Source organism: Choloepus didactylus, chromosome 9 (assembly GCF_015220235.1).
Source record: "Choloepus didactylus isolate mChoDid1 chromosome 9, mChoDid1.pri, whole genome shotgun sequence".
NCBI classification, from domain to species: domain Eukaryota; kingdom Metazoa; phylum Chordata; class Mammalia; order Pilosa; family Megalonychidae; genus Choloepus; species Choloepus didactylus.
The window spans coordinates 80,340,733-80,365,643 of record NC_051315.1 but is presented as its reverse complement, the minus strand read 5'-3'; the positions used below and the strand labels follow the sequence as shown (position 1 = coordinate 80,365,643).

At 36.4% G+C, this 24,911-nt stretch overlaps 1 protein-coding gene across 1 annotated transcript in view; it reads right to left on the bottom strand.

Moving 5' to 3' along the window:
• The window catches only part of ANKAR (ankyrin and armadillo repeat containing), a 162,368-nt gene that overhangs the window by 129,481 nt on the left and 7,976 nt on the right, over nt 1–24,911 (bottom strand). Inside the window, exons 3-7 of the mRNA XM_037850171.1 lie at nt 23,896–24,333; nt 16,817–16,980; nt 16,074–16,177; nt 11,651–11,831; nt 10,363–10,582 (exon numbers count right to left, since the gene is read on the bottom strand). Coding sequence (XP_037706099.1) covers nt 10,363–10,582; nt 11,651–11,831; nt 16,074–16,177; nt 16,817–16,980; nt 23,896–24,333 — 1,107 coding nt within the window. The remainder of the gene's footprint in view (nt 1–10,362; nt 10,583–11,650; nt 11,832–16,073; nt 16,178–16,816; nt 16,981–23,895; nt 24,334–24,911) is intronic.

Below are 24,911 nucleotides of genomic sequence, written 5' to 3'. Positions count from 1 at the left end.
TAATTGCAGGGGATCCAGAATATTCAAACCAACTTTGCAAAAGAAGAACAAAGCTGGAGGACTAAAACTTTCTGATTTCAAAACTTACTACAAAGTAATTGTTTTTGTTTCCTAGCTGCCAAAGCAAATACCATGCAATCGTTTAGCCTAAACAATGGGAATTTGTTGGCTTACATTTTGAGGCTAGGGAAAGTACAAAATTGAGGTGTCATTAAGGCAGAACTTTCTTTCCGAGCACTGGTGCTCTGGGCTTGACTGCCGGCAATCCTTGGTCCTTGGCTTTTCTGTCACATGGCAATGCACATGGTGGCAACTTCTCCTTTCTGTTCCATGTCCCATTGACTCTCAACTTCTTGCTTCTTGTGGCTTTCTCTCTGTGACCTTAGGATTAACATTCATCCAAATTCGGGTGGACCACATATTAACTGAAGTAACCTCAGCAAAAGGTCCTATTTATAAGAGTTCATACCTACAGGAATGGATTAAATTTAAGAAGATGTTTTTCTGGGATACTTAGCTCCAAACCACCAGAGTAATCATGACTGTTGTGATGGCATTAGGATAGTAATATAGATCAATGGAATATTATTGGGAGTTCAGAATAAACCCTTACATTTATTGATTTTGGATAAAAGTATTAAGACAATCCAATTGAGAAAAAAATAGCCTTTTCAATAAATGGTATTGGGACAAATGGATATGCAGATGCAAAAGAATGAAAAATGAAGTTGAATCTCTACCTCATACCATATAAAAATTAATTCAAAATGGATCATAGAACTAAAGTAAGAACTAAAACTGTAAAACTATTAAGAAAAAATAGGAATAAATCTTTGTGACCTTGGATTAGGGAAATGGCTTCTTTTCTGTGAAAAAATAATAGTTCAAAAAATCAAGCAGTTTCATCATACCACTCAACCATGTTTTAGTTGGACTTGAATTCTTTTGTATTTCTTTTTTTCTTTATCAGAGAAGTTGTGGGATTACAGAACAATCATGCATAAAATACAAGATTCCCATATACCACCCTATTATTAACAACTTATAATGGTGTGGATTATTTGTTACAATTGATACAGCACATTTTTATAATTGTACTATTTTTTTTTTTTTTTTTTTTTTTTTTTTCTACTCATCCATCCATACACTGGGCAAAGGGGAGTGTGGTCCATATGGCTTTTCCAATCACATTGTCACCCCTCATAAGCTACATTTTTTTTTTTTTAAATTCAGTTTTATTGAAATACATTCACACATCATACAATCATCCATGATATGCAATCCACTGTCCACAGTATGATAACATAGTTATGCGTTCATCACCACAATCTATCTCTGAACATTTTCCTTACATCAGAAAGAACCAGAACAAGAATAAAAAATAAAAGTGAAAAAAAAACACCCAAATCATCCCCCCATCCCACTCCATTTGTCTTTTAGTTTTTATCCCCATTTCTCCACTCATCCATACACTAGATAAAGGGGGTGTGATCCACAAGGTCTTCAAAATCACACTGTCACCCCTTGTAATCTACATTATTATATAATTGTCTTCAGGAGTCCAGGCTGCTGGGTTGGAGTTTGGTAGTGTCAGGTATTTACTTCTAGCTATTCCAATACATTAAAGCCTAAGAGGTGTTATCTATATAGTGCATAAGAATGTCCACCAGAGTGACCTCTCGACTCCATTTGGAATCTCTCAGCCACTGAAACCATTTTGTCTCATTTTGCATCCCCCTTTTGGTCAAGAAGATACTCTCAGTCCCACGATGCCGGGTCTACATTCATCCCCGGGAGTCATACTCTGCGTTGCCAGGGAGATTTACACCCCTGGGAGTTGGGTCCCACGTAGGGGGGAGGGCAGCGAGTTCACCTGTCGAGATGGCTCAGTTAGAGAGAGAGAGGGCCACATCTGAGCAACAAAGAGGTACTCAGGGGGAGACTCTTAGGCACCATTACATACAACTTTAGACTCTCCTTTGTGGTAATGAGCTTCATAAGGGCAAGGTCCCATGCTCAAGGGCTCAGCACATCAAACCACCAGTCTCAATGTTTGTGACAACATACACTAGGGGATCAGCATCTCAAAGTTTAGAGATAGGCCTTACAATTCAGGGATAGAGTTAGCTGCTGTAAGAGCTTACAATCTAGGTACTATTACAATTATTGTGTCCACGTTAGGCTATGTTCTAAGATTCAATTCTGAGTTTACACATTGTAGTTAGTCCATATTGGTGAGGCATCATTGCTCTCACCATGTTTTCTCCAACACTTTTACTCCTATATATATATTTTCCTACAATTTTATAGACTTATATTCACATACCATACATTTATCCACAGTGTACAATCAGTTGTTCATGGTATCATCATAAAGTTGTACATTTATCACTACAATCAGCATTTGAACATATTGATTACTACAAGAAAAATTGTTTTTTTTTTTTTTTTTTTTTAGCAATAAGAAAAAATGTTAAAAAGAAAAATAACATGTCATACAATACAATATACTACTAAGGACAGCAAATAACACCACTACCAAGAATCCCATATTACTCCCCTATATCCCTTTCTCATATACATTTAGCAATGGCATATTGCCTTTGTTACATTTAATGGAGGTATATTACAATGTTACTGTTGACCATAGACTCCAGTTTGCTTTGATTATGTTTTTTCCTGAATACCATCCCTTTTTCAAATTTCTACATGGTTGACATTCATTTGCTTTCCCACATGCAAAAACATTTTTATATTTGTATATTTAGTAACAGTCATTGGCCACTCCAGTTTTTGCCACGTTATACAGTCCCAGTCTTTATCATCTATCGTTACCTCTGGTGTCATACATTCTCCTATCCCACCTCTTTCAGCTTTACTCACAGACATCTTTGTTCAGTGTACTTACAATACCGTGCTACCATCACACAGCATTATGCTATCTATTTCTGGATCTATGCGATCAATCCTAAACATTCTGTAGTCCTTCAGCATCAAATGGCTGATCTCTGCCCTCTTTCTATCTCCTGGTCGCCTGTTTGTCAGCTTTTAACTCCCAAAGTTTGTTCATTAATATCTGTTCATATTAGTGAGACCATACAGAATCTGTCCTTTTGTTTCTGGCTAACTTCACTCAACATAATGTCCTCAAGGTTCAGCCACATTATTACATGATCCATGTCTTTGTTCTGTCTTACACCTGCATAATATTCCATCATGTGTATATACCACAGTTTGTTTATCCACTCGTCCTTTGATGGACATTTGGGCTGTTTCCATCTCTTGGCAATTGTGAATAATGCTGCAATAAACATTGGTCTACAAATGTCTGTCTGTGTCTTAAGTTTCAGTTCCTCTGAGTATATACCCAGCAATGGAATAGCTGGGTCATATGGCAAATCTATATTTAGCTTCCTGAGGAACCTCCATACTGTCTTCCAGAGTGGTTGCACCATTCTACATTCCCACCAACAATGAATAAGTGTGCCTCTTTCTCCACATCCTCTCCAGCACTTGTCATTTTCTGTTTTTTGGATAATGGCCATTCTGGTAGGTGTGAGATGATATCTCATTGTGGTTTTGATTTGCATTTCCTTAATAGCCAGTGAAGTTGAGCATTTTTTCATATGCTTTTGAGCCATTTGTATTTCCTCTTCAGAAAAATGTCTGTTCATGTCTTTTGCCCATTTTTTAATTGGATTGTTTGTCTTTCTGTTATTGAGATGCAGGATTGCTTTATATATTCAGGATATTAAACCCTTATCTGATATGTGGTTTCCAAATATCATCTCCCATTGTGTAGGTTGCCTTTTGACTTTTCTGGCAAAGTCCTTTGATGTACAAAAGTGTTTAATTTTGAGGAGATCCCATTTGTCTATTTGTTCTTTGGTTGCTCGTGCCTTGGGTGTGAGGTCTAAGAAACCACCTCCTTTCACAAGATCTCTAAGATACTGTCCTACATTTTCTTCTAAGAGTTTTATGGTCTTGGTGCTAATGTTTAGGTCTCTGATCCACTTTGAGTTAATTTTGGAATAAGGTGTGAGATGGACATCCTCTTTCATTCTTTTGGAAATGGATATCCAGTTCTCCAAACACCATTTATTGAACAGGCTGCTCTTTCCCAGTTGCTTTGGCTTCACTGCCTTATCAAAGATCAGTAGTCCATAGATGTGAGGGTCTACTTCTGAACACTCAATTCGATTCCATTGATCAGTATATCTGTCCTTATGCCAGTACCATGCTGTTTTGAGCACTGTAGCTTTGTAATATGCGTCAAAGTCAGGTAGTGTGAGACCTCCCACTTCATTCCTCTTTCTCAAGACATTTTTGGCTATTCGGGGCACCTTACCCTTCCAAATAAATTTAGTTATTGGTTTTTCTATTTCTTTAAAGTAAGTTGTTGGGATTTGAATTGGTATTGCATTGAATCTGTAAATCAGTTTAGGTAAAATTGCCATCTTAACTATATTTAGTCTTCCAATCCATGAACGTGGTATGTTCTTCCATTTTTTCAGGTCTTGTTCAATTTCTTTTAGCAGTTTCTTATAGTTTTCGATGTAAAGGTCTTTTGTGTCCTTCGTTAAGTTTATTCCTAAATACTTGATTCTTTTGGTTGCTATTGTAAATGGGATTTTTTTCTTGATTTCCTCCTCTTGTTGCACATTACTTGTGTATAGGAACACTACAGATTTTTGCGTGTTGATCTTGTAGCCTGCTACTTTGCTGTATTCATTGACTAGTTGTAGTAGCTTTGCTGTAGATTTTTCCGGATTTCCTACATATAGAATCATGTCATCTGCAAATAGTGAAAGTTTTACTTCTTCCTCTCCAATTTGGATGCCTTTTATTTCTTTCTCTTGCCTAATTGCTCTAGCTAGAACTTCCAGCACAATGTTGAATAGCAATGGTGATAGTGGGCATCCCTGTCTTGTTCCTGTTCTTAGAGGAAAAGCTTTCAGTCTCTCCCCATTGAGTGTGATGTTAGCTGTGGGTTTTTCATATATTGCCTTTATCATGTTGAAAAAGTTCCCTTCTATTCCTATCCTTTGAAGTGTTTTCATCAGGAAAGGATGTTGAATTTTGTCAAATGCCTTTTCTGCATCAATCGAGATGATCATGTGGTTCTTCTGCTTTGATTTATTGATGTGGTGTATTACATTAATTGATTTTCCTGTGTTGAACCAGCCTTGCATACCTGGAATAAATCCCACCTGGTCGTGGTGTATAATTCTTTTAATGTGCTGCTGGATTCGATTTGCGAGTATTTTGTTGAGGATTTTTGCATCTATATTCATTAAAGAAATTGGTCTATAATTTTCTTTTTTTGTAGTATCTTTGCCTGGTTTTGGTATTAGGGTGATGTTGGCTTCATAGAAAGAGTTAGGTAGCTTTCCCTCTTCTTCAATTTTTTTGAAGAGATTTAGCAGGATTGGTACTAATTCATTCTTGAATGCTTGGTAGAATTCACATGTGAAACCATCTGGTCCTGGGCTTTTCCTTTTTGGGAGCTTTTTGATGACTGACTCAATCTCTTTACTTGTGATTGGTTTGTTGAGGTCATCTATTTCTTCTTGAGTTAATGTTGGTTGTTTATGCTTTTCTAGGAAGTTGTCCATTTCATCTAAGTTGTCTAGTTTATTAGCATATAGTTGCTCATAGTATCTTCTCATTATCTCCTTAATTTCTGCAGGGTCGGTAGTTATATTTCCTTTACCATTTCTGATTGCATTTATTTGCATCTGCTCTCTCTTTTTTTTTGTTAGCCTAGCCAGTGGTCCATCGATTTTATTGATTTTCTCAAAGAACCAACTTCTGGTTTTGTTGATTCTCTCTATTGTTTTCCTGTTCTCAATTGCATTTATTTCTGCTCTAATCTTTGTTATTTCTTCCCTTCTGCTTGCTTTGGGTTTAGTTTGCTGTTCTTTCTCTAATTCCTCCAGGTGAGCAGTTAACTCTTCAATTTTTGCTCTCTCTTCTCTTTTAATATAGGCATTTAGGGCAATAAATTTCCCTCTCAGTACTGCCTTTGCTGCATCCCATAAGTTTTGATAAGTTGTGTTTTCATTGTCATTTGCCTCGAGGTATTTACTAATTTCTCTTGTAATTTCTTCCTTTACCCACTGGTTTTCTAAGAGGGTGTTGTTTAGCCTCCATATGTTTGTGAATTTTATGACCTTCTGCCTTTTATTTATTTCCAACTTCATTCCATTGTGGTCTGAGAAAGTGTTTTGTATAATATCAATATTTTTAAATTTGTTGAGACTTGCTTTGTGACCCAACATGTGGTCTATCCTAGAGAATGTTCCATGAGCACTTGAGAAAAAAGTGTATCCTGCTGTTGTTGGGTGTAGTGTTCTATAAATGTCTGTCAAGTCTAGTTCATTTATCATACAATTCAACATCTCTGTTTCTTTAGTGATCCTCTGTCTAGATGTTCTATCCATTGATGAGAGTGGTGTATTGAAGTCTCCAACTATTATTGTAGAGGTATCTATTTCTCGTTTCAGTGATCGCAGTGTTTGTCTCATGAATTTTGGGGCATTCTGGTTTGGTGCATAAATATTTATGACTGTTATGTTTTCTTGATGAATTGACCCTTTTATTAATATATAGTGTCCTTCTTTGTCTCTTTTAATTGTTTCACTTTTGAAGTCTAACTTGCCTGATATTAATATAGCTACTCCCACTTTTTTCTGGTTGTTGTTTGCATGAAATATCTTTTTCCAACCTTTCACTTTCAGTCTATATTTGTCCTTGTGTCTAAAGTGAGTTTCTTGTAGACAGCATATAGATGGGTCCTGTTTTTTAATCCATTCTGCCAGTCTGTGTCTTTTTATTGGGGAGTTTAATCCATTTACATTTAGTGTTATTACTGTAAGGGCAGTACTTTCTACTACCATTTTGTTTTTTGGAATTTATATGTCATATCTTATTTTTTCCTCTCTTTTTACCTTTCCTGATAATCTTCATTTCTGCACTCTTCTCCAACTCTCTCTCTCCTGTCTTTTCCTATCAGCCTGTAGCACTCCCTTTAGTATTTCTTGTAGTACTGGTCTCTTATTCACAAACTCTGTCAGTGTCTGTTTGTCTGAAAATGTTTTAATCTCTCCCTCATTTTTGAAGGAAAGTTTTGCTGGATATAGAATTCTTGGTTGGCAGTTTTTCTCTTTCAGTATCTTAAATATATCATGCCACTGTCTTCTTGCCTCCATGGTTTCTGCAGAGAAATCTGTACATAGTCTTATTGACTTTCCCTTGTATGTGATGGATTGCTTTTCTCTTGCTGCTTTCAGAATCCTCTCTTTGTCTTTGACATTGGACAATCTGACCAGTAAGTGTCTTGGAGTAGGTCTATTGGGATCTATTCTATTTGGGGTACGTTGTACTTCTTGAATCTCTAATTTTCTGTCTTTTATAAGAGTTGGGAAATTTTCAGTGAATATATCTTCTATTACTCTTTCTGCCCCTTTTCCCTTCTCTTCTCCTTCTGGGATACCCATAACACGTATATTTGTGCGTTTCATGTTGTCACTCAGCTCCCTAAGACCCTGCTCATATTTTTCCATTTTTTTCACCATCTGTTCTTTTGTGTGTATGAATTCGAATGACCTGTCTTCCAGTTCACTGATCCTTTCTTCTGCCTGTTCAAATCTACTGTTGTGTCCCTCCATTGTGTTTTTCATCTCCTCCATTGTGGCCTTCATTCCCATGAGTTCTGCCATTTGTTTTTTTAAGTTTATGAATTCTTCTTTATGGTCAGCCAGTGTCTTCTTTATATCCTTCAGCTCTTTTGCTATATCTTCCTTCATTTCATCAAATTTATTTAGCATTAGTTGCCTCCACTCCTGTGTCTCAGCTGAGCTATTAGTTTGTTCCTTTGGCTGGTCCATGTTTTCGTGTTTCCTGGTATGGCTTGTTATCTTAAGTTGTCTAGGCATCTGATTCTCTTGATTAGTTTATTTTGGAGCTTGTTTTCTGTCTTTTACCTAGTGGTTTTCTTGTTGGTTGGCTTTGTTCTCTGGCCTCTGTTATTCAGTTCAACTTATTCTAGACCTCTAACTTAGGTTCTGTTTAGTTGATCACAATTTTTCCCCTCTTGTTTTTTCTGTTTCTTGCTCTGCCTCTATGTAACCTTTTTGTGAGTGGGTCTCCTTGGATATGGTCGACCCTAGTCAGATTTTTCCAGTCTAGTGAGGCCCAGGTCTCATTGGGAGGGTATGGAGTTCTCCTGAGAATGAGACCCTCCTATGAGGCCTTTAGAATTGGTGCTTTTCCTCTCCTGTCCAGCAGGTGGCGCTGGCCAGCCCGCAGCTCCCCCACCAGTGTAAGGAGGTGTGGAGCCTTTAGTTCTCCTGGTGACTCTGAGCCTGTCAGGGGCGTGGCTGACTGAAGCTGGAATCTGAATTCCAGCCCCTGGGGTCTGAATTCCCAGAAGGAGGACTGCCAGTTGAGCTGGGCCTCCCTCCACTCTCCCAATCCTCAGACCTCCAGTTGTCTCTCAGGGACACTATTCCCTTCTCCCCTCTCCTCTTTGGGGCCTCTCAAGGTAGATTCCTTGGTCAGCCTGAGTTACCAATTAAAGATGGGGCTGGAGGCCTTCAGTAGTGAATACGGAATTCAAAGACACTGTGGGTACTCTTGTCTCCCCTCAAGCCCAGCCTAGTCCCTCAACCTGGGCTTTCCGATAGAAAATAACCACATATATTACTTTTAGATAAAAAAAAAAAAAGTAGAAAAGAAATCAAGAAAAAGAAAAAAGGGGAAAAAAAAGAGTCTCTTTTAAATGTCTTTCCCCAGCCTGGAAGTCTATAATTGTACTATTAACTGCAGTCCATGGTTGAACTTAGGATTCATTGTTTGTGTACGCAAATAGTTTCTTACATATGTCACCAAAAGCACAGGCAACAAAAGGAAAAAAGATAAATTGAACTTCATTAAAATTAAAAATATTTTTGCTTCAAAGGACACCATCAAAGAAGTGAAAAGACAACCCATGGAATGGGAGAACATATCTTTAAATCATATATCTGACAAGGAACTTGTAACCAGAACACATAAAGACCTTTTGCAACTCAACAATAAAAAGACAAATTGCCCAAATTTAAAAATGGGTAGAGGATTTGAATAGACATTTTTCCGAAGAAGATGTAAAAACAGTCAATAAGCACATGAAAAGATGGTCAACATCATTTTCCATTAGGGAAACACAAATCAAGACCACAATGAGAAACTACTGTAACTCACTAGGATGGTTAAAATAAAAAGATGGATAATGACAAGCGTTAAGAAGATGAAGAAATTGGAGACAACCCCCTTGGGACCAAGAACTCATGCTAGTTGGATTATAAAATGGTGTCACTGTGGCCAACAATTAGGCATTTTCTCAAAAAGTTAAACATAGAGTTACCATATGACTCATAAAATCTACTCCTGAATTTTTGTATGTCCACACAAAAACATGTACACACGTTTGTAGCAGCATTACTCAAAATAGTCAAAAAGTGAAACAGCTCTAATGCCCGTCAACTGATTAATATGGTATATCCATACAATGAAATATTATTCAGTGATAAAAAGGAATGAAGTACTGATACCCACTACAACACGGATGAACCTTGAAAACATTATGCTAAGTGAAAGAAGTCAGAAGGGAATGACTGCTAATGGTATGCAGTTTCTTTTTTGAATGATGAAAATGTTCTGGATTAAATAGTGGTGGTGTTTGCGCAACTCTGTGAATATACTAAAAACCAGTTCACACTGTTCTCTTTCATAGGGTGAATTTTATCGTATGTGAATTATATCTCAATAAAACTATAATAAATGAAAACTCCTTTTCCTATTCTTCCTCCTCCTTCTCAGTCCTCTTCTTTCACTTTGTTGCCAGTGGGTGCTAGCAAGAATACTGACTGACATGCCTATACTTCTGATATTACAAGAAATCAGGGGAAAGAGGATATGTATATCAGCAAAAACATTATTCCATAAAATGAAGTACCTGAATGAACTAAAAGGAAAGTATACTACCACACATCAAAATCATTGTTAGGAACAATTCAAATCAGTAGATACCAATACCAAATTTTAACTTTGCTCTGAAATCAACATGTATTCTTAATGCTGAAGAAGGGATAAATAAAAGAAAAGCATTTAATTTTAAAAATTTTATGATAGATGGATGATGGATGGATAGATAGAAAGAGTGATACAGCAAATGTGGCAAAATGTTAAAAGTTGGTGGATCTGAGTATAGGGTGGGAGTATATTGAAGTTCTCTGTATAGGGTTTGTATAATTTTTGTAACTGTCCTGTAAGCTTGATATTATTTCCAAACAGAAAGTTTAAATAAAACTTTTATGGTACCTTGGCTGAACATAATGAAGCGTCTTTGGTTGACATTGAAGTTAGCGTTGCACAGTTGACATATAATAGAAACTCTGTTATGTAGAGCAGCATGATGAAAAATAGCATAACCTGCTTCATCTGAAACATTGATTGTCGAGCTTGAGGTTTTACGGCTAAATGTATGGAAAATGGCAGATAAACCTCTTTCAACAGCAGACTTCATACCAAATGGGATACTCTAAAATTATTTTAAAATACAGAATTAGTTTTTTTCAAAATACATCTCAAGTTTGATTGAAGAAAAAACACCCACATGGGATATATTAATATAACCGTATGACTGGCACTTAATTGCAATAGAATTTTCACAAGATCCATGTAGAAAGTGTCTGGGCAATGGTTAAAGCTGTTAGCTCTATAAAGAAATATCAAGAACTTTGAAAAATACTTTTATAAAACTTTTTTTTTCCTTTTTTTTCCAAAGGAATAGTTATAGATTCTATTTCCTTGGAGACATTTTAGGGCAGACAAATATCTTTCCGAAATACTTTAAAAGCAGATAGAGATCATTGGGTCTCTTCTCTGACTTAAGAACAATTTAATTTAGAAGTCTAGAAACTTGAAATATATCACTATAGAAGTATAGTTTATCTTTGCTCTAGGTCTCCAAAAAGAGAGGTAAAAATATCACACATTTAGACATTCTGACTACTTATTTTAAAATTAAACTAACAGGTTATTAAAGTTGTAAATTCATGAACATATTAAAACAAATGGTAAGTAAATGTCAGTGTAAACCCTGAAATCGGTGAACTCACCACTTCACTTATCAATTCTAGAGGCTGTAAGTCAAGCTTGTTGAAGCAGATTTAGAGATTTGATTCAGGATGTTAGATTTACTCCTTAGGTTTAGTTCCCAGAACTGAATGAAATCTAGTTGTGAAATTTACTAGCTGTGTGGTTTGGGCAATGTCCTTAACACCCTGTGCTTCAAATTTCCCATTTGTAAAATATGTATGATGATAATATTACTAGGACTTTATCTTATAGAATTGTTGAAAGGATTTTTAATAATGCTTGGTATATAAAATGAGCACTAAATAAACATTATCTGTTACTAAGATAACTGCAATTCAGTTCATTGAAAGGAACTGTATAGACTTTCAGCTACTAAAATGTGGAATTTTAATTTCATATTGATGACTTTAACCTACTACTTATCTTTAAGATTATGAAAACTTGAGGCATATATTTATATAATAGGTAACTTCTTCTTATACTAAATTATGTGGCAATAATGAAATACCTTGCATTTCATAGCTTTTTTGAAACCAAATTTTTTCTTAAATTGTTCATGTAATTGAGCATCTGTCAGTGGAAGTCTTTTAGGTCTCAGATTGTTCACTATTTCATTTATGGCTCCCCACCATGGTGTCTTATATAGTTGCTGATAGAAAGTTTCAAGTTCAAAATAGATCACATAATAGCTAGAAAAAATAAAGAAAAAAGGTAAGTTTTTCTAACTTTGAAGTGAGTTGCTAGTTTTGTTTTGTTTTTTTTTCTATGTTGGCCAAACTTGATTTTCTATAACAATTAAACACAAAAATATGGTTTAAATTGTGCTGTACTATTAATATTTCAATAACATGGTTGCCAATTTTTATTAACCACATCTTTATAAAATAAGTGTCTTCTTCATTGTGCCCTTCAAATTGACTGTCCTTCCCATATCAGTGACCAGGGGCACTGCCCAACAAAATCTCTGGAAGTCTTAAACTCTGGCTGAAGGGGTGCTAGGTTTATCTTCCAAATGTCTGCATACCCTCTTCTTACAAATTTATATATTAACACTTTTAACCTAGTCATGTCTATATTTGCTTTCTCAAGGTTTGTCTTGAGTCTGGCCTGGAAAAGCCCATGGATGCTGCTTTGGGTAATGGCTCCTTGGATTTTGCTCATTCAGCAACCAACTAGAGAAAGCCCGAAGACACTAATGTCCAATCCAAATCCCTGGGACACAGGTGGAGCTTGCAACAGGCCCAGGTCCCTATTGCTCTGGAATACTGGCTTTCCTCCACTTCCACACATTGAGGTACCCTTCCCCATCCCCAGATTTCAGTAGCCAGCGCTTTAGCTGCTGACCCTCCCTCTGCCGGTGAAGGGACCCTTACGGTTACCTGGGCATCTGCTAAAAAACTATCTATTGCTGCAAATACAATTATTTTGACAGAATCAACCCCTTCCATGGCTCTCCTCTCTGCTGCTCAGGGAGTATCAATTCTCCTAAACGTGCTGAGAAATTGGATCCATGGTATTAACTTCCAGCGAACTGAGTCACTGACTATGCCAAGGAAACTCCTTGACTGGACGCTCAGAGGGAATCACTGGCCCCCATGGGTCCGTAACAAGAAGGTCTCAGAAAAACACTGTTATGAACCCATGATAGGCCTTGATGATGATCATAGGCCTTCCTTGACCCTTACTCTAACCCAAACTTTCTGAATATAACAGACCTCAGTGTATGGATGGAGGCGTGTTTGAGGACTTGTTCACATTTACTTGTGGGTGCCTCTCTTCCAAGCACCATCCTCTTACCCCAAAAGGAATTCTGACCACAGGAATATAAACTAATTGCTGTCTTTACCCACACCTAGCCAATGCAGTGCCAGGCAAGTGGTGGGGTTTGTCACTTTATCCTTGGGTCCTGATCATGGGGGTATCATCTCCATTGGTGAGGACTTGCCTAGCTGACTGTACTCCAGCCTTTTAAAATTGAGGAGCAGGTATTCCTCTAGGTTGCCTTCAAATCACAGGCTCTGGGGCCTTAAGCATCTGTGAGTATCAGAGCTGCTCCAGCATGGCCAACTTTTCACACTTTAAGTGGATTCCATAAATAGGAATCCAAGTCCCATAAGACTGTTTCCATAGAGCTAGAAATGGGGAGCACACTGAGAATGCACTTTGGTCTTGACCTGGCCCTGTTCTATACCACCCTGCTCCAGGAGAAACCATTATCAGCAACCTCTCTCTTTTCATGTACTTCTCCAGGAAGCTGGCTCTGGCTGTGGTAAAATGCTATGGAAACAGGAACTGCTGATCATCTTTGGGACTCTGATACTCAGTGATACCTCTTAGACCACTGCTCAAACAATGAGACAGACTTAAAAGTTCAACACACACCAGGGGAAGGAAAGCTGCTTTCTTCTAGAAATTTAGTTTAGTCATCCAATACAAATTAAGCTTCCAGAACCTGCAGGGGGCTGTTCTATCCTAGAAACTGGAGAGGCAAGAGGCAATGAGGGTAGGTGCACCCTGAAATAGTCTCCAACTAGAGAATTTTACACTTCCCATGGTTGGATGCACGACTCTGACCAGTAGGTCCCAACCTGAGCCTAAATGTATCTAGGATTTAGAGATTTCTGGGCACGCCTAAAGGGCCAGTGGAACAGGCCCGATATCCATAAGGGACCTGGAGGGTCCCAGGAAATAAATTAGTCTAAAGAAAGAGCATCAACATATATAAGCTTGGTCCAACAACAGTGCCTCTAAAGGGGAGATTTTGAAAGCGTATTTCCAACACTCAGATTGCTCTCTAGCTCAGCACCAATACAGAATGAACCCCATATCAAACTTAAAAAAACAAACAAAAACAAACAAACAAACAAACAAAAACAACACCCACAAGTAAAATGACTGAAAGAGCTGTTTTTGTACCACATTTTTGGGGACTCAAATCTGCTTTGAATTCAATAAAACTGGGAAAGGAATTCTCCTTACTTCTTCGGATTGACTACAGTGCAGCTTAGAGCTGGTGCAGTGTTACTTTAGCAGGCATTAGAAGGAGCTGGCCTTGCAGGGGATACCAGCTCCACAACCAGGAGCAGCAGTGTCCGAAATAACAATGCCATTAGCATTAAGTTGTCTTCATGGGACTTCTTGGACTCTATGGGCCCCGTGGTGGATGATCACATGGAAACCAGGCAGGAAAGGAAACTTCAGATACCTCACAGTAGCTGAAAGTGCTGATCCCTGAGCATAAAAGATATCACTGGGATTCCCAGGAATAATTGGGTGGGGATGGGGGTAGATTTTATAGAGGATTGAAAGTTCTCCAGTAATTGGTACAGGAGCCAGGAAAATACTGATTATTACTCTATTTCTGGTTTTTACATTTACTCCATGCTGCCTGGGTCTGGAAAACAAATTTATACTGGTTTTGAAAGCCTGTAAATTCTGATCCATCTATCCATCATTCACCAACTCTGATGACCTAATTGTGTGCATTAGTCAGAAACTAGAGAAACAATGCCACTATGACATCCCATTACAATTGTATGACTGGATCACTTACAGTGCTGTGGAAGTGTGCTTACACAAACTACACTCTTCTACCCACAACCACCTCTCACCAAGTATAGCTCTCATCCTAGCTACTTCCTTGCATTCCCAAGATCTTGGCCACCCCTGAAGCCTACTGGAACCTCGGAGAATACACATTGATTCAGAGGACACCATTTAGCTTGACAAGAGTTGTACATGGAGCATGCCAATGGATGCTGGGTCCCTGACTGAGAGATTCCTGCTCCAGGGATATGCACACCACCTGTCCATTCCAGAGGCTTGAGATCTGCTCCTTGGTGCCCTTCAAAAGCAGGGAAGTCATTAGCCACATGGTCTTCTGACTTCAGCTCAAGTACTATGTGTGTACCCAGGGAGGATTCAATGAAAAGAGCCACCTTTCATCTTTCATGCTGCTTCTCCCTCCACCTTATTTCTCTTCTTTCTGCTTACTGCCATGAATCTTGAAAGAAACTTATGATCCTTGTCTTCTTCACTTCCCATTTACTTTCCCCCACTTTACTCTTTGACTCTCTACAAATGACCTTCCATAACCACACCACCACTGAAATTCTCTTACAAAGTCACTGCCAAATTTAGAGGACTCTTTTTTCCTCTGATGCATTTGATGTTTTTAACTGTTTCCATATTCTTAAAATTCTCCCCATTTGCCTTCCATGATATAATATACTCTTGATTCTCCTCTTTCTCATTCCTTCCTAGTCTCCTTTGCTGAGTTTCTCTTCTTCCATCCCTGCCTCCCTTAAAAGCTTCTATTCTCCAGAATTCCAAACTTCCAGGCTTGGTGCTATCCTTTCAGCTACTTCTATGCCTTAAAAAAAACACAAACCTATCTTTGTTAAGTCTCAAATCTCTTACGTCCAACCCAAATGTTTCCTCTGAGCTCTAAACATGTATTTACAAATTCCAGTGTTTTGGATCTCAAAAATCTAACAACGTAACACACAAAAGCCCTAGCAATACCAGGAGACACATACTTGCTCCACAAGATGACAGGCATAAAAAGAGCTGGCAGAAGAAGAGGATTTTAAATCAGATTCCTTATGGAAATGAAGTGGTGTGTGTTGAATCCTCTGCTTTTCAACTGACCCTTAGGATTTTATCCCCGCCTCCATCTCTATTTAACCACTGTGTTAATTATAAGAAGTTCTTTCAAGCTCTAAGGATTATTACACAGGTTGTATCAAACTGCACAAAGTAATAAATAACATTTAATACCTTGTTGAGTCAGTATGCCATTCATTGGGGGTTATTATTGTTCTAGGATCTCCATCCTGAGGTTTTAAGTTAACCTTTGCATTTTGACATCATCCTTGTTCTCTGCTTTCAACAAGTTGAGCTAGTGTGGATAAATACTGAACGCTCCTTACCTTTTTCCATGAAAATTCATAACTGGTATTGAATAATATTCTTTGTATCCTGAGTCTTCTGCAAATGTATTAGCAGCACAATCCCGGATTTTTTCTAAATTGTTCTAAAATATGAATTTGGTTACTTAAAACATCTCTTTAAACAAATATAAACAATCATGAGAATTCTTTTAGATGAAATGATATACATGCAAATGTAATATAGTTTTCCACAATATCCTGATGGTATCTGCAAGCACACAACCCCTACTTTGGGAGTGAGGGAAAAAATACAAAAGGAAAGATATGAAAAAGAGAAGTTAGAAAAGTAATGGGAACTGAAATGTATAATGTTTATACTAAGCTCCAAGGTAAGAACTGCTGTTTCCAAACTCTACAAAAGCTCTGTTCTAATATTAACCTTTGAGGTAAATGCAAGAATCCACATTGAATATTCAGGGATTTGTACTGCACTATTTGGTCAACTATTCTAGGGCAAAAATGGTCCATTGGTCCATTGGAAGTATGTAAGTTCTGTGAACATCATGGCTATACCCATCCTATTTATCATTTTATATATGACATGGTATATGGCTGCATTTAATGTATGTATGTTAAACAGTGTGTGAATAAATTTGTGAGTTGGGAGAATAATTATTTGGAGAGTTGCCTAGTGCCTATACTGAGAGACACTTTCTGGTTGGAGAAGAGGATAAAAGAGTTATGAAATGACAAACCATTTCAGAAATAATAATAATTTAAACCTTAAAATCTTCCATAGCATCCTCAATTGGAGGGGTGCTGATATCAAATTCAATTCCTCCATGAACATGGAAATATTGATTCTCTTTGTAGTGAAAATTCTGGCATTTAAAATCTTGTCCATAAATAAATGGAGGCAATTCTCGTTCTGTCTTGACCTTGTCATCTCCAAAAATGAAAACAAACTTTCATTTAAAAAGTGCATAGCACAAGAACAATTATATTTTGGAGCTTTAAATTCTCATTCACATAAAAAAGTGAAAAAATTCCACATGAAATTAAAATCTTGGCCATTAGTCTATAAAATTATTTATGCTTTTAATGTATATAAATATTTTCAACATCAAAATATACTTACATCATACATTTTGGATTTTTTCTATAGTTTCATTATACAGATATTTCAAAAGTATAACCAAGATATTCTACTTATTGATTTCTGTGTGTGTGAGATCAAGGCCTTACCCCTAGTTATAAGTAAGATATCACATAGTAATTTAAACTCTGTGCCTCCGAGAACCTTTGATTAAATAAAGAAAAACTTACCTGAGGTAGTTTATGTAAAAAGAGAGCTTATAAAGAAATAAGTGGGATTAACAGCATTGAATGATGTGACTATAGTTGAAAGGGGAAGTTTAGGGTCACTTATGTCACTAGAAGGAAAGCTGGAGGATAAAACACGGGACTGTATAACACAGTGAACCCTATTATGAACAATGACTATGGTCATAGTACATATATAAGAATGTTCTTTCATGAACTAGAACAAATGTATATAACTACTACAAGGTGTTAATAACAGGGTAGTAGATGGGGGGAAATACACCTAATGCTAACTATGGACTACAGCTAACAGTAATATTTCAATATCATTTCTAACAAAGGTACCAAACCATAGTTAAGTGCCAATAATAGTGAGGTATAGGGGAATGGGGTTTTTCTTTTTGGTGGAATGAAAATGTTCTAAAATTGACTGTGGTGATGAAAGCTCAACTTTGTGATTATACTGTGAGCCACTGAGTGTATGCTCTGGATAGATTTTATGTTGTGACTACATCTCAATAAAACTGCTTTTAAAAAAAACATCAAGTGGAGGATTTTCTAAAAAATAATTGGCCAGTAGTCCCCCAAAGTGTCAATGTCTCAAAAGGCAAAGACTGAAAAGCTATCCAGATTAAGAAGATTAAGGAGGCACGGCAACTAAATGCAATCATTATCTTGAATTTTATCATGGACCACAAAATGGACATTAGATTCAGATAATGGAAGATGCCTGTATATGCACATTAGTGATACAAAATGTGTTGGTATAATTTTTTATTTATGTTGTGAGCCATATCAGAATATTTACTGTTTCTAAATTTTGTTTTTTCACTGAAAGTTATGTTTTTGAGATAAATTTCATTTGTAGATCCATGTTCATGTTACATATACATTTTTGAGTTACGTTTTTGAGGCTTAGCTAATTGACATATTGATCCATGTTGATACACACATACATCCATATCCATAATACATATATACAAATATACACACATACAGTGTGAGAGAGATCTGGTTCATTCCTTTTAACTGCTGTGTGGTATTCCATATAAGCAGTGAGTAGAGGGAAATTTATAGTATTGAATGCATATATTAGAAAGGAAGAAAAATCTAAAACTAATACTCCAAGCTTTCACCTTAGGAAACTAGAGAACGAAAAGCAATGTAAATTTAAAGCAAGCAGCAGAGAAAAAAATTAATAAAAAAAATATAGCAGAAATCAGTGAAATTGAAGAGGAAGTCAATGGAGAAAATGAATTAAATAAAAAACTAGTTATTCGAAAAGATCAATAAAACTGATATATATATATCAGTTCCAGGCTAATCAAGAAAAAAAGAAAGAGGACACAAATTACTTACATCAGAAATCAAAGAGGGGCCATACTACTGATCTCATGGACATTAAAAGGATAATAAAGGAATGATAGGAACAACTCTGCACCCACATTTGACAAGTTAGATGAAATGGACTAATTTTTTGAAAGACACAGTCAACTAAAACTTACACAAGGAGCAGTAGATAATATGAATAGGCCTACATCTATTTTTAAACTGAATCAATTATTAATAATCTTCCAAAAAATAAGGCACCAGGCTCACATCATTTCACTGGTGGATTCTACCAAATATTTAACAAAGAAATGATAACAATTCTCTATGGTTACTTCCAGTAAACAGAAGTTGAGGGAACACTTCCAACTCATTTTATGAGGTGAGCACTACTCTAACAACAAAACCAGATAAATACATTACAAGAAAAGACTGCAGGCCCCGCCCCGGCCTGCCCGGCTCCGGGCGCCGGGCGTTTGCCTCCGGGGCGAGCGGCTCCGGGGCGCGAGGTCGGCCCAGGCGTCCGCTCCCGCAGGGGTCGCGACCCGGGACGGCTATCGCGGCCGGTGGTCCCGGAGCCTCCACTGCGGCGTGAGGCCGCGGGTGAGGCCGGGCTCCCGGGAGTCCCCGCAGGCCTGGGGACGAGTCTTTTGGAGACTCAGCCCATCCTCAGAGGAAAAGCCCAGAAAGAGGACATGGCTACTGGACAGGGGGAAGGAAGCTCTCAGGTGTCCGTGACCTTCAAGGATGTGGTTGTGCTCTTTACTCGGGATGAATGGAGAAAACTGGATCCTTCTCAGAGAAACTTGTATAAGAATGTGATGCTGGAGAACTAGAGGAACCTAATCTCAGTGGGACTCCCATTTTCCAAACCAAAAGTGATCTCCTTGTTGCAGCGAGGAGAAGAGCCCTGGAAGGTAGAGAAAGAAAGTCCTGGAGGCTCCTCTCTAGGATGGAAGAGCAGTCATAAAACCACAAAGTCAACTCAAACACAAGACTTGTCATTTCAGGGACTGGTAATAACAAGATCCAAAAGGAACAGACCCTGGGACTTTAAATCAGAAAATCCCTGTGTATATGAAAATAGATTAGAAAAACAGGATAAAAAGGAAAAAAATCTCACTATAGAAAGAAGCCATAGAAATACTGAATTTGACCATAACTTAAGCCTAAAACCAGTCCCTGATAGACGACAGATTCTTCCTAGAGAAAAAACACTGCCAAAGTATGAAATACAAGGAAACAACTTCAAACAGAATTCAAATTTACTTAACCAACCAAAAATCAACACAGCAGAGAAACGCTATAAATGTAGTATGTATGAGAAAACCTTCATTAACAACTCATCCCTTCGTAAACATGAGAAAAACCATAGTGGAGAGAAATTATTTAAATGTAAAGAATGTTTAAAAGCATTCAACCAAAGTTCAGCTCTGATTCAGCATCAAATAACTCATACTGGAGAGAAACCCTATGTATGTAAAGAATGTGGGAAGGCCTTCACTCTTAGTACTTCACTATATAAACATTTAAGAACCCATACTGTGGAAAAATCCTATAGATGTAAAGAATGTGGCAAATCCTTCAGCCGAAGGTCAGGACTTTTTATACATCAAAAAATTCATGCTGGAGAAAATCCCTATAAATATAATCCAGGTAGGAAGTCATCTAGTTGCAACACATCCCTTCCTGGATGTCAGAGAATTCATTCCAGAAAGAAGTCCTATTTGTGTAATGAATGTGGCAACACCTTTAAGTCTAGTTCATCCCTTCGTTATCATCAGAGAATTCACACTGGAGAGAAACCTTTTAAATGTAGTGAATGTGGGAGAGCCTTTAGTCAGAGTGCATCTCTTATTCAACATGAAAGAATTCACACTGGAGAAAAGCCCTATAGATGTAATGAATGTGGAAAAGGCTTCACTTCTATTTCACGACTTAATAGACACCGAATAATTCACACTGGTGAGAAGTTTTATAGTTGTAATGAATGTGGTAAAGCCTTAAGTTCCCACTCAACACTTATTATTCATGAGAGAATTCATACTGGAGAGAAGCCATGTAAATGTAAAGTGTGTGGAAAAGCCTTCAGACAAAGTTCAGCTCTCATTCAACATCAGAGAATGCATACTGGAGAAAGACCCTATAAATGCAGTGAGTGTGGGAAAACATTCAGGTGTAACTCATCCCTTAGTAATCATCAGAGAATTCATACTGGAGAGAAACCATATCGATGTGAGGAATGTGGCATGTCTTTTGGTCAAAGTTCAGCTCTTATTCAACATCGCAGAATTCATACAGGAGAGAAACCCTTTAAATGTAATACATGTGGGAAAACTTTTAGACAAAGTTCATCACGTATTGCACATCAGAGAATTCATACTGGAGAGAAACCCTATGAATGTAATACGTGTGGGAAACTTTTCAACCACAGGTCATCTCTTACGAATCATTATAAAATTCATATTGAAGAGAACCCCTAGAAAGTAGATTTCCATGTGCAAAAGCCTTAAACCAAAGCTTATCGGAGAATGCATACTTGTGATGATGTAATAAATGTATTGGATATGAGAAAACTTATCTATAGGAATTTAGTCCTCATCAGATATTAAATTCCAAGGCTAAACCTTGACTATGTAATAGATATGAGGAAAGTATTCATGTCTGTCAGACACTTTTAAAATAACCTGAGATGAAGAATTCACAAGAGACATTGACTTTGGGTGTTTGTAAAATAAAGGTGTTTTTTTTTTTTTTTTTTTTTCCTCTCCCTTTCTATAGCAGTATACACTAGATGTCATATGTGGTTGCCATAAACATCGGTGGGTGGGAAGGTTTGGGTTGGATATCACTAGAAAAACATCAAACCTTATAGACTGGTAATATATTTTTTATAACATTTTAGTAGCATACAAAAGGGTTGTTTAAAGAAACTATACATTTTTAGAGAAAAGAACCAAATAAAAGATAAAAAATGAACTGTTAACTACCTCTCAGTCTCTGGGGTTTGTCCTTTTCTTTACCTGATGTCAAACTTTGTGCATGTATTTCAATAAAAAGAAAAAAAGAAAAAAAAAAAAAGAAAAAAAAAAAAAGAAAAGACTGCAGACCAATATCTCTCATGAATAAACGTACAAAACTCCTCAACAAAATATTAGCAAATCGAATCCAACAATGAAAAAGAAAAGTAGTAGTTATATATCAAGACCAAGTGGAATTTATTATATGTATGCATGTCTGGTTCAACATTCAAATCAATTAATGTAAACCATCATACCAACAGGCTAAAGAAGAAAAGTCCTATGATGATATCAATAGATGCAGAAAAGCATTTGACAAAATCTAATTCCAATTCATGATTAAAAACACACAGCACACTAGGAATAGAAGGGAACTTTCCTCAACTTAATAAAGAGCATCTATGAAAAACCTACAGCTAACATCATACCAAATGGTGAGAAACCAGAGGCTTTCCTCCTAATATTAGGAAAAAGGCAATGGTGTTTCCTCCCAATGCTCCTATTCAAAATCATACTGGAGGTCCTAGCTAATACAATAAAACAAGAATATGGAATTAATGGTATACAGATTGGGAAGGAAGAAATTGTCTTTCTTTGCAGATGGCATGATTGTCTATGCAGAAAATTGGAAAGAATTGACTGAAAAAACCCTGCTGGAACTAAAAACCAATTATACCAAGGTTGCAGGATACAAGGTTAATATATAAAAGTCAATTGCTTTCCTACATACAAACAATGAACAATTGGAAATTGAAAATGAAAACACAATACCATTTACCTTATCACCAATAAAAATGAAATACTTAGGTATAAACCTAACAAAATAAGTACAGAATCTATATGAGGAAAACTATAAAACTCTGATGAAAGAAATCAAAGATCTAAATAAATGAAGAGATATTCCACTCTCATAAATAGGAAGCTCTCGATTCTTCACAATTTTATTTATAGATTCAATGCAATCCCAATCAAAATCCCAGTAAGTTATTTGGTGGATATTGACAAACAGATTCCAAAGTTTATATGGAAAGGCAAAAGACCCAGAATAGACAACACAATACTGAAGAACAAAGTTTGAAGACTGACACTACCTGACTTCAAGACCTACTGCACAGCTGTAGTAATGAAGACAATGTGATGGTGGCAAAAGAGTAGACAAATCAATGAAACAGAATAGTGAGCCCAGAAATAAACCCACACAAGTATAGTTGACTGATCTTTGACAAAGGAGCAAAGGCAATTCAATGGGAAAAGGATAGTCTTATTCAACAAATGGTGCTGAATCAATTGAACATCAATATGAAAAAAAAAAATGAATCTAGACACAGACCTTAAATCTTTCACAAATATTAACTCAAAATGGATCATAGATCTAAATCAAAGATGCAAAATTATAAAACTTCTAGGAGATAACATAGGAGAAAATCTAGGTGATCTTGGATTTGGTGATGAGGTTTTGGATCTAACACCAAAAGCACCATCCATGAAAAAAAATGCATTCTACATATGCACACTCTATTCTGGCCTATTCATTTTAAATCTCAGACTTTAAATGGGGCTGAGTGCTCAAGATCTGACTCATCTCTATAGTACAGTGCCAAAGAAGACTATTTTCCAGTTTTCAATATCAGGTTTCTATCTTTCTGTTGGAAAGAAAGGTAGTTCAGAAAAGCCCAGTTAACAGGATAGATTAGTCACTTTGTCCATTCAGGTATTACTCAAGTTGCAGGGTCTCTTGCCATTTTCTTCATCACTTATCTTGGCTGCAGTGAGTAAAGCAAACACATGCAATAGTTTGAACCATTACCAAGTGATTTATATATAAACATATAAACATAATCTATAATCATATAGGAATTATATTGAAAATACCAATAGATATATTAACAGTCAATAGAATTATAATAAATTTGGTATATATATTAATATTCTATATAACTATACTCTATATTATAGAGATTATTAGTTATATATCTCAAAGTACTCTGTTCTTAAACCAAGTATATTTAATTACTTTGGATACAGTAAATTGTTTTCTCTTTCCTGTTTCTTGGCCTCTGACAGTTTTTATGTTAATAGGCTACAACTACATTACATAATTGGACCCACATACTAGAAACAAAATTCAATTAAGTATAAATTTAAAATTTATCCTATATTGTATATTTGATTTTTGGTGATACTCTTACCTGAAAAAGGCTGAAGCAGAGTATTTAAATATGGAACCTTCACCTTTTTTTTCAAACTCAGTAGAAATGGAATCAGAAAACATATTAACTTTAAGTATCCTATCCCTTTTCTGATTTCTTTTTTCTTCTCAAAGTGTTTTTGAATTATCTTTTTTTGAAGATATAATCTTTGCTGTAGTCTCTGGTAGGTACAAATATCAAGATAATCCTGATTACATTTTATAGCATTAGTAAGCCAATAGGCTGTTTCAAAAATAAAGACGTTTTCACACTGCTGAACTTGTGTGGTACTGAATGTCAACTTTAGCATAATATTTTCAGCATATTTCATAAATACATCTTTTTCTTCAGGGCTATTGGGATTGTATGTTGGATCTTCATTCATGTCTTCATCATAGATGCTATCAAAGTCTGGATCCTTTGTAATATCAGTCAAACCTTCACAGTAAAAAAGAAAAATTTCAGATAATGCAAACTTCATATCAGGTGTTTGGATAAGTATAGCAGATTGAACACAGGGGTCCATCTTAAAATCCTAATAGCATGATAGTCAATAAATAATGAGATGCCAATAAAATTGTGTAAGATGAAAAGCAGAGGGATACGTGGGTAATTAAGCAGAGAGAAAAAAAGAGGGAAACTTGTGGAATTAAAAAGAATAGATTTCCATTTGGAGGAAAGAAACAATACATTGGAAACACAATAATATAAATAATAAAACATGAAAATGATATAAATATAAATAATACAAATCCTTTAATCAAGGAAAATACGGAAGAAGAACAACCACAAAAGCAGGCAATCAGCTTTTCACTTGGGCTAAAAGTATAATTTGCTTGTTCAGGCTCCATATTATACATTTATTCTTTTGCAGATAAGGGAAGCTAAACATACACAATAAACAAAGAACTTGCTGGCTGATGAGAGACAGTAAGAATTAAAATTTGATTTTACTCTATTATAAATGGCATATTTATGTTATCTTTCCTTAAATTTATTATCAAATTAAGGACTTT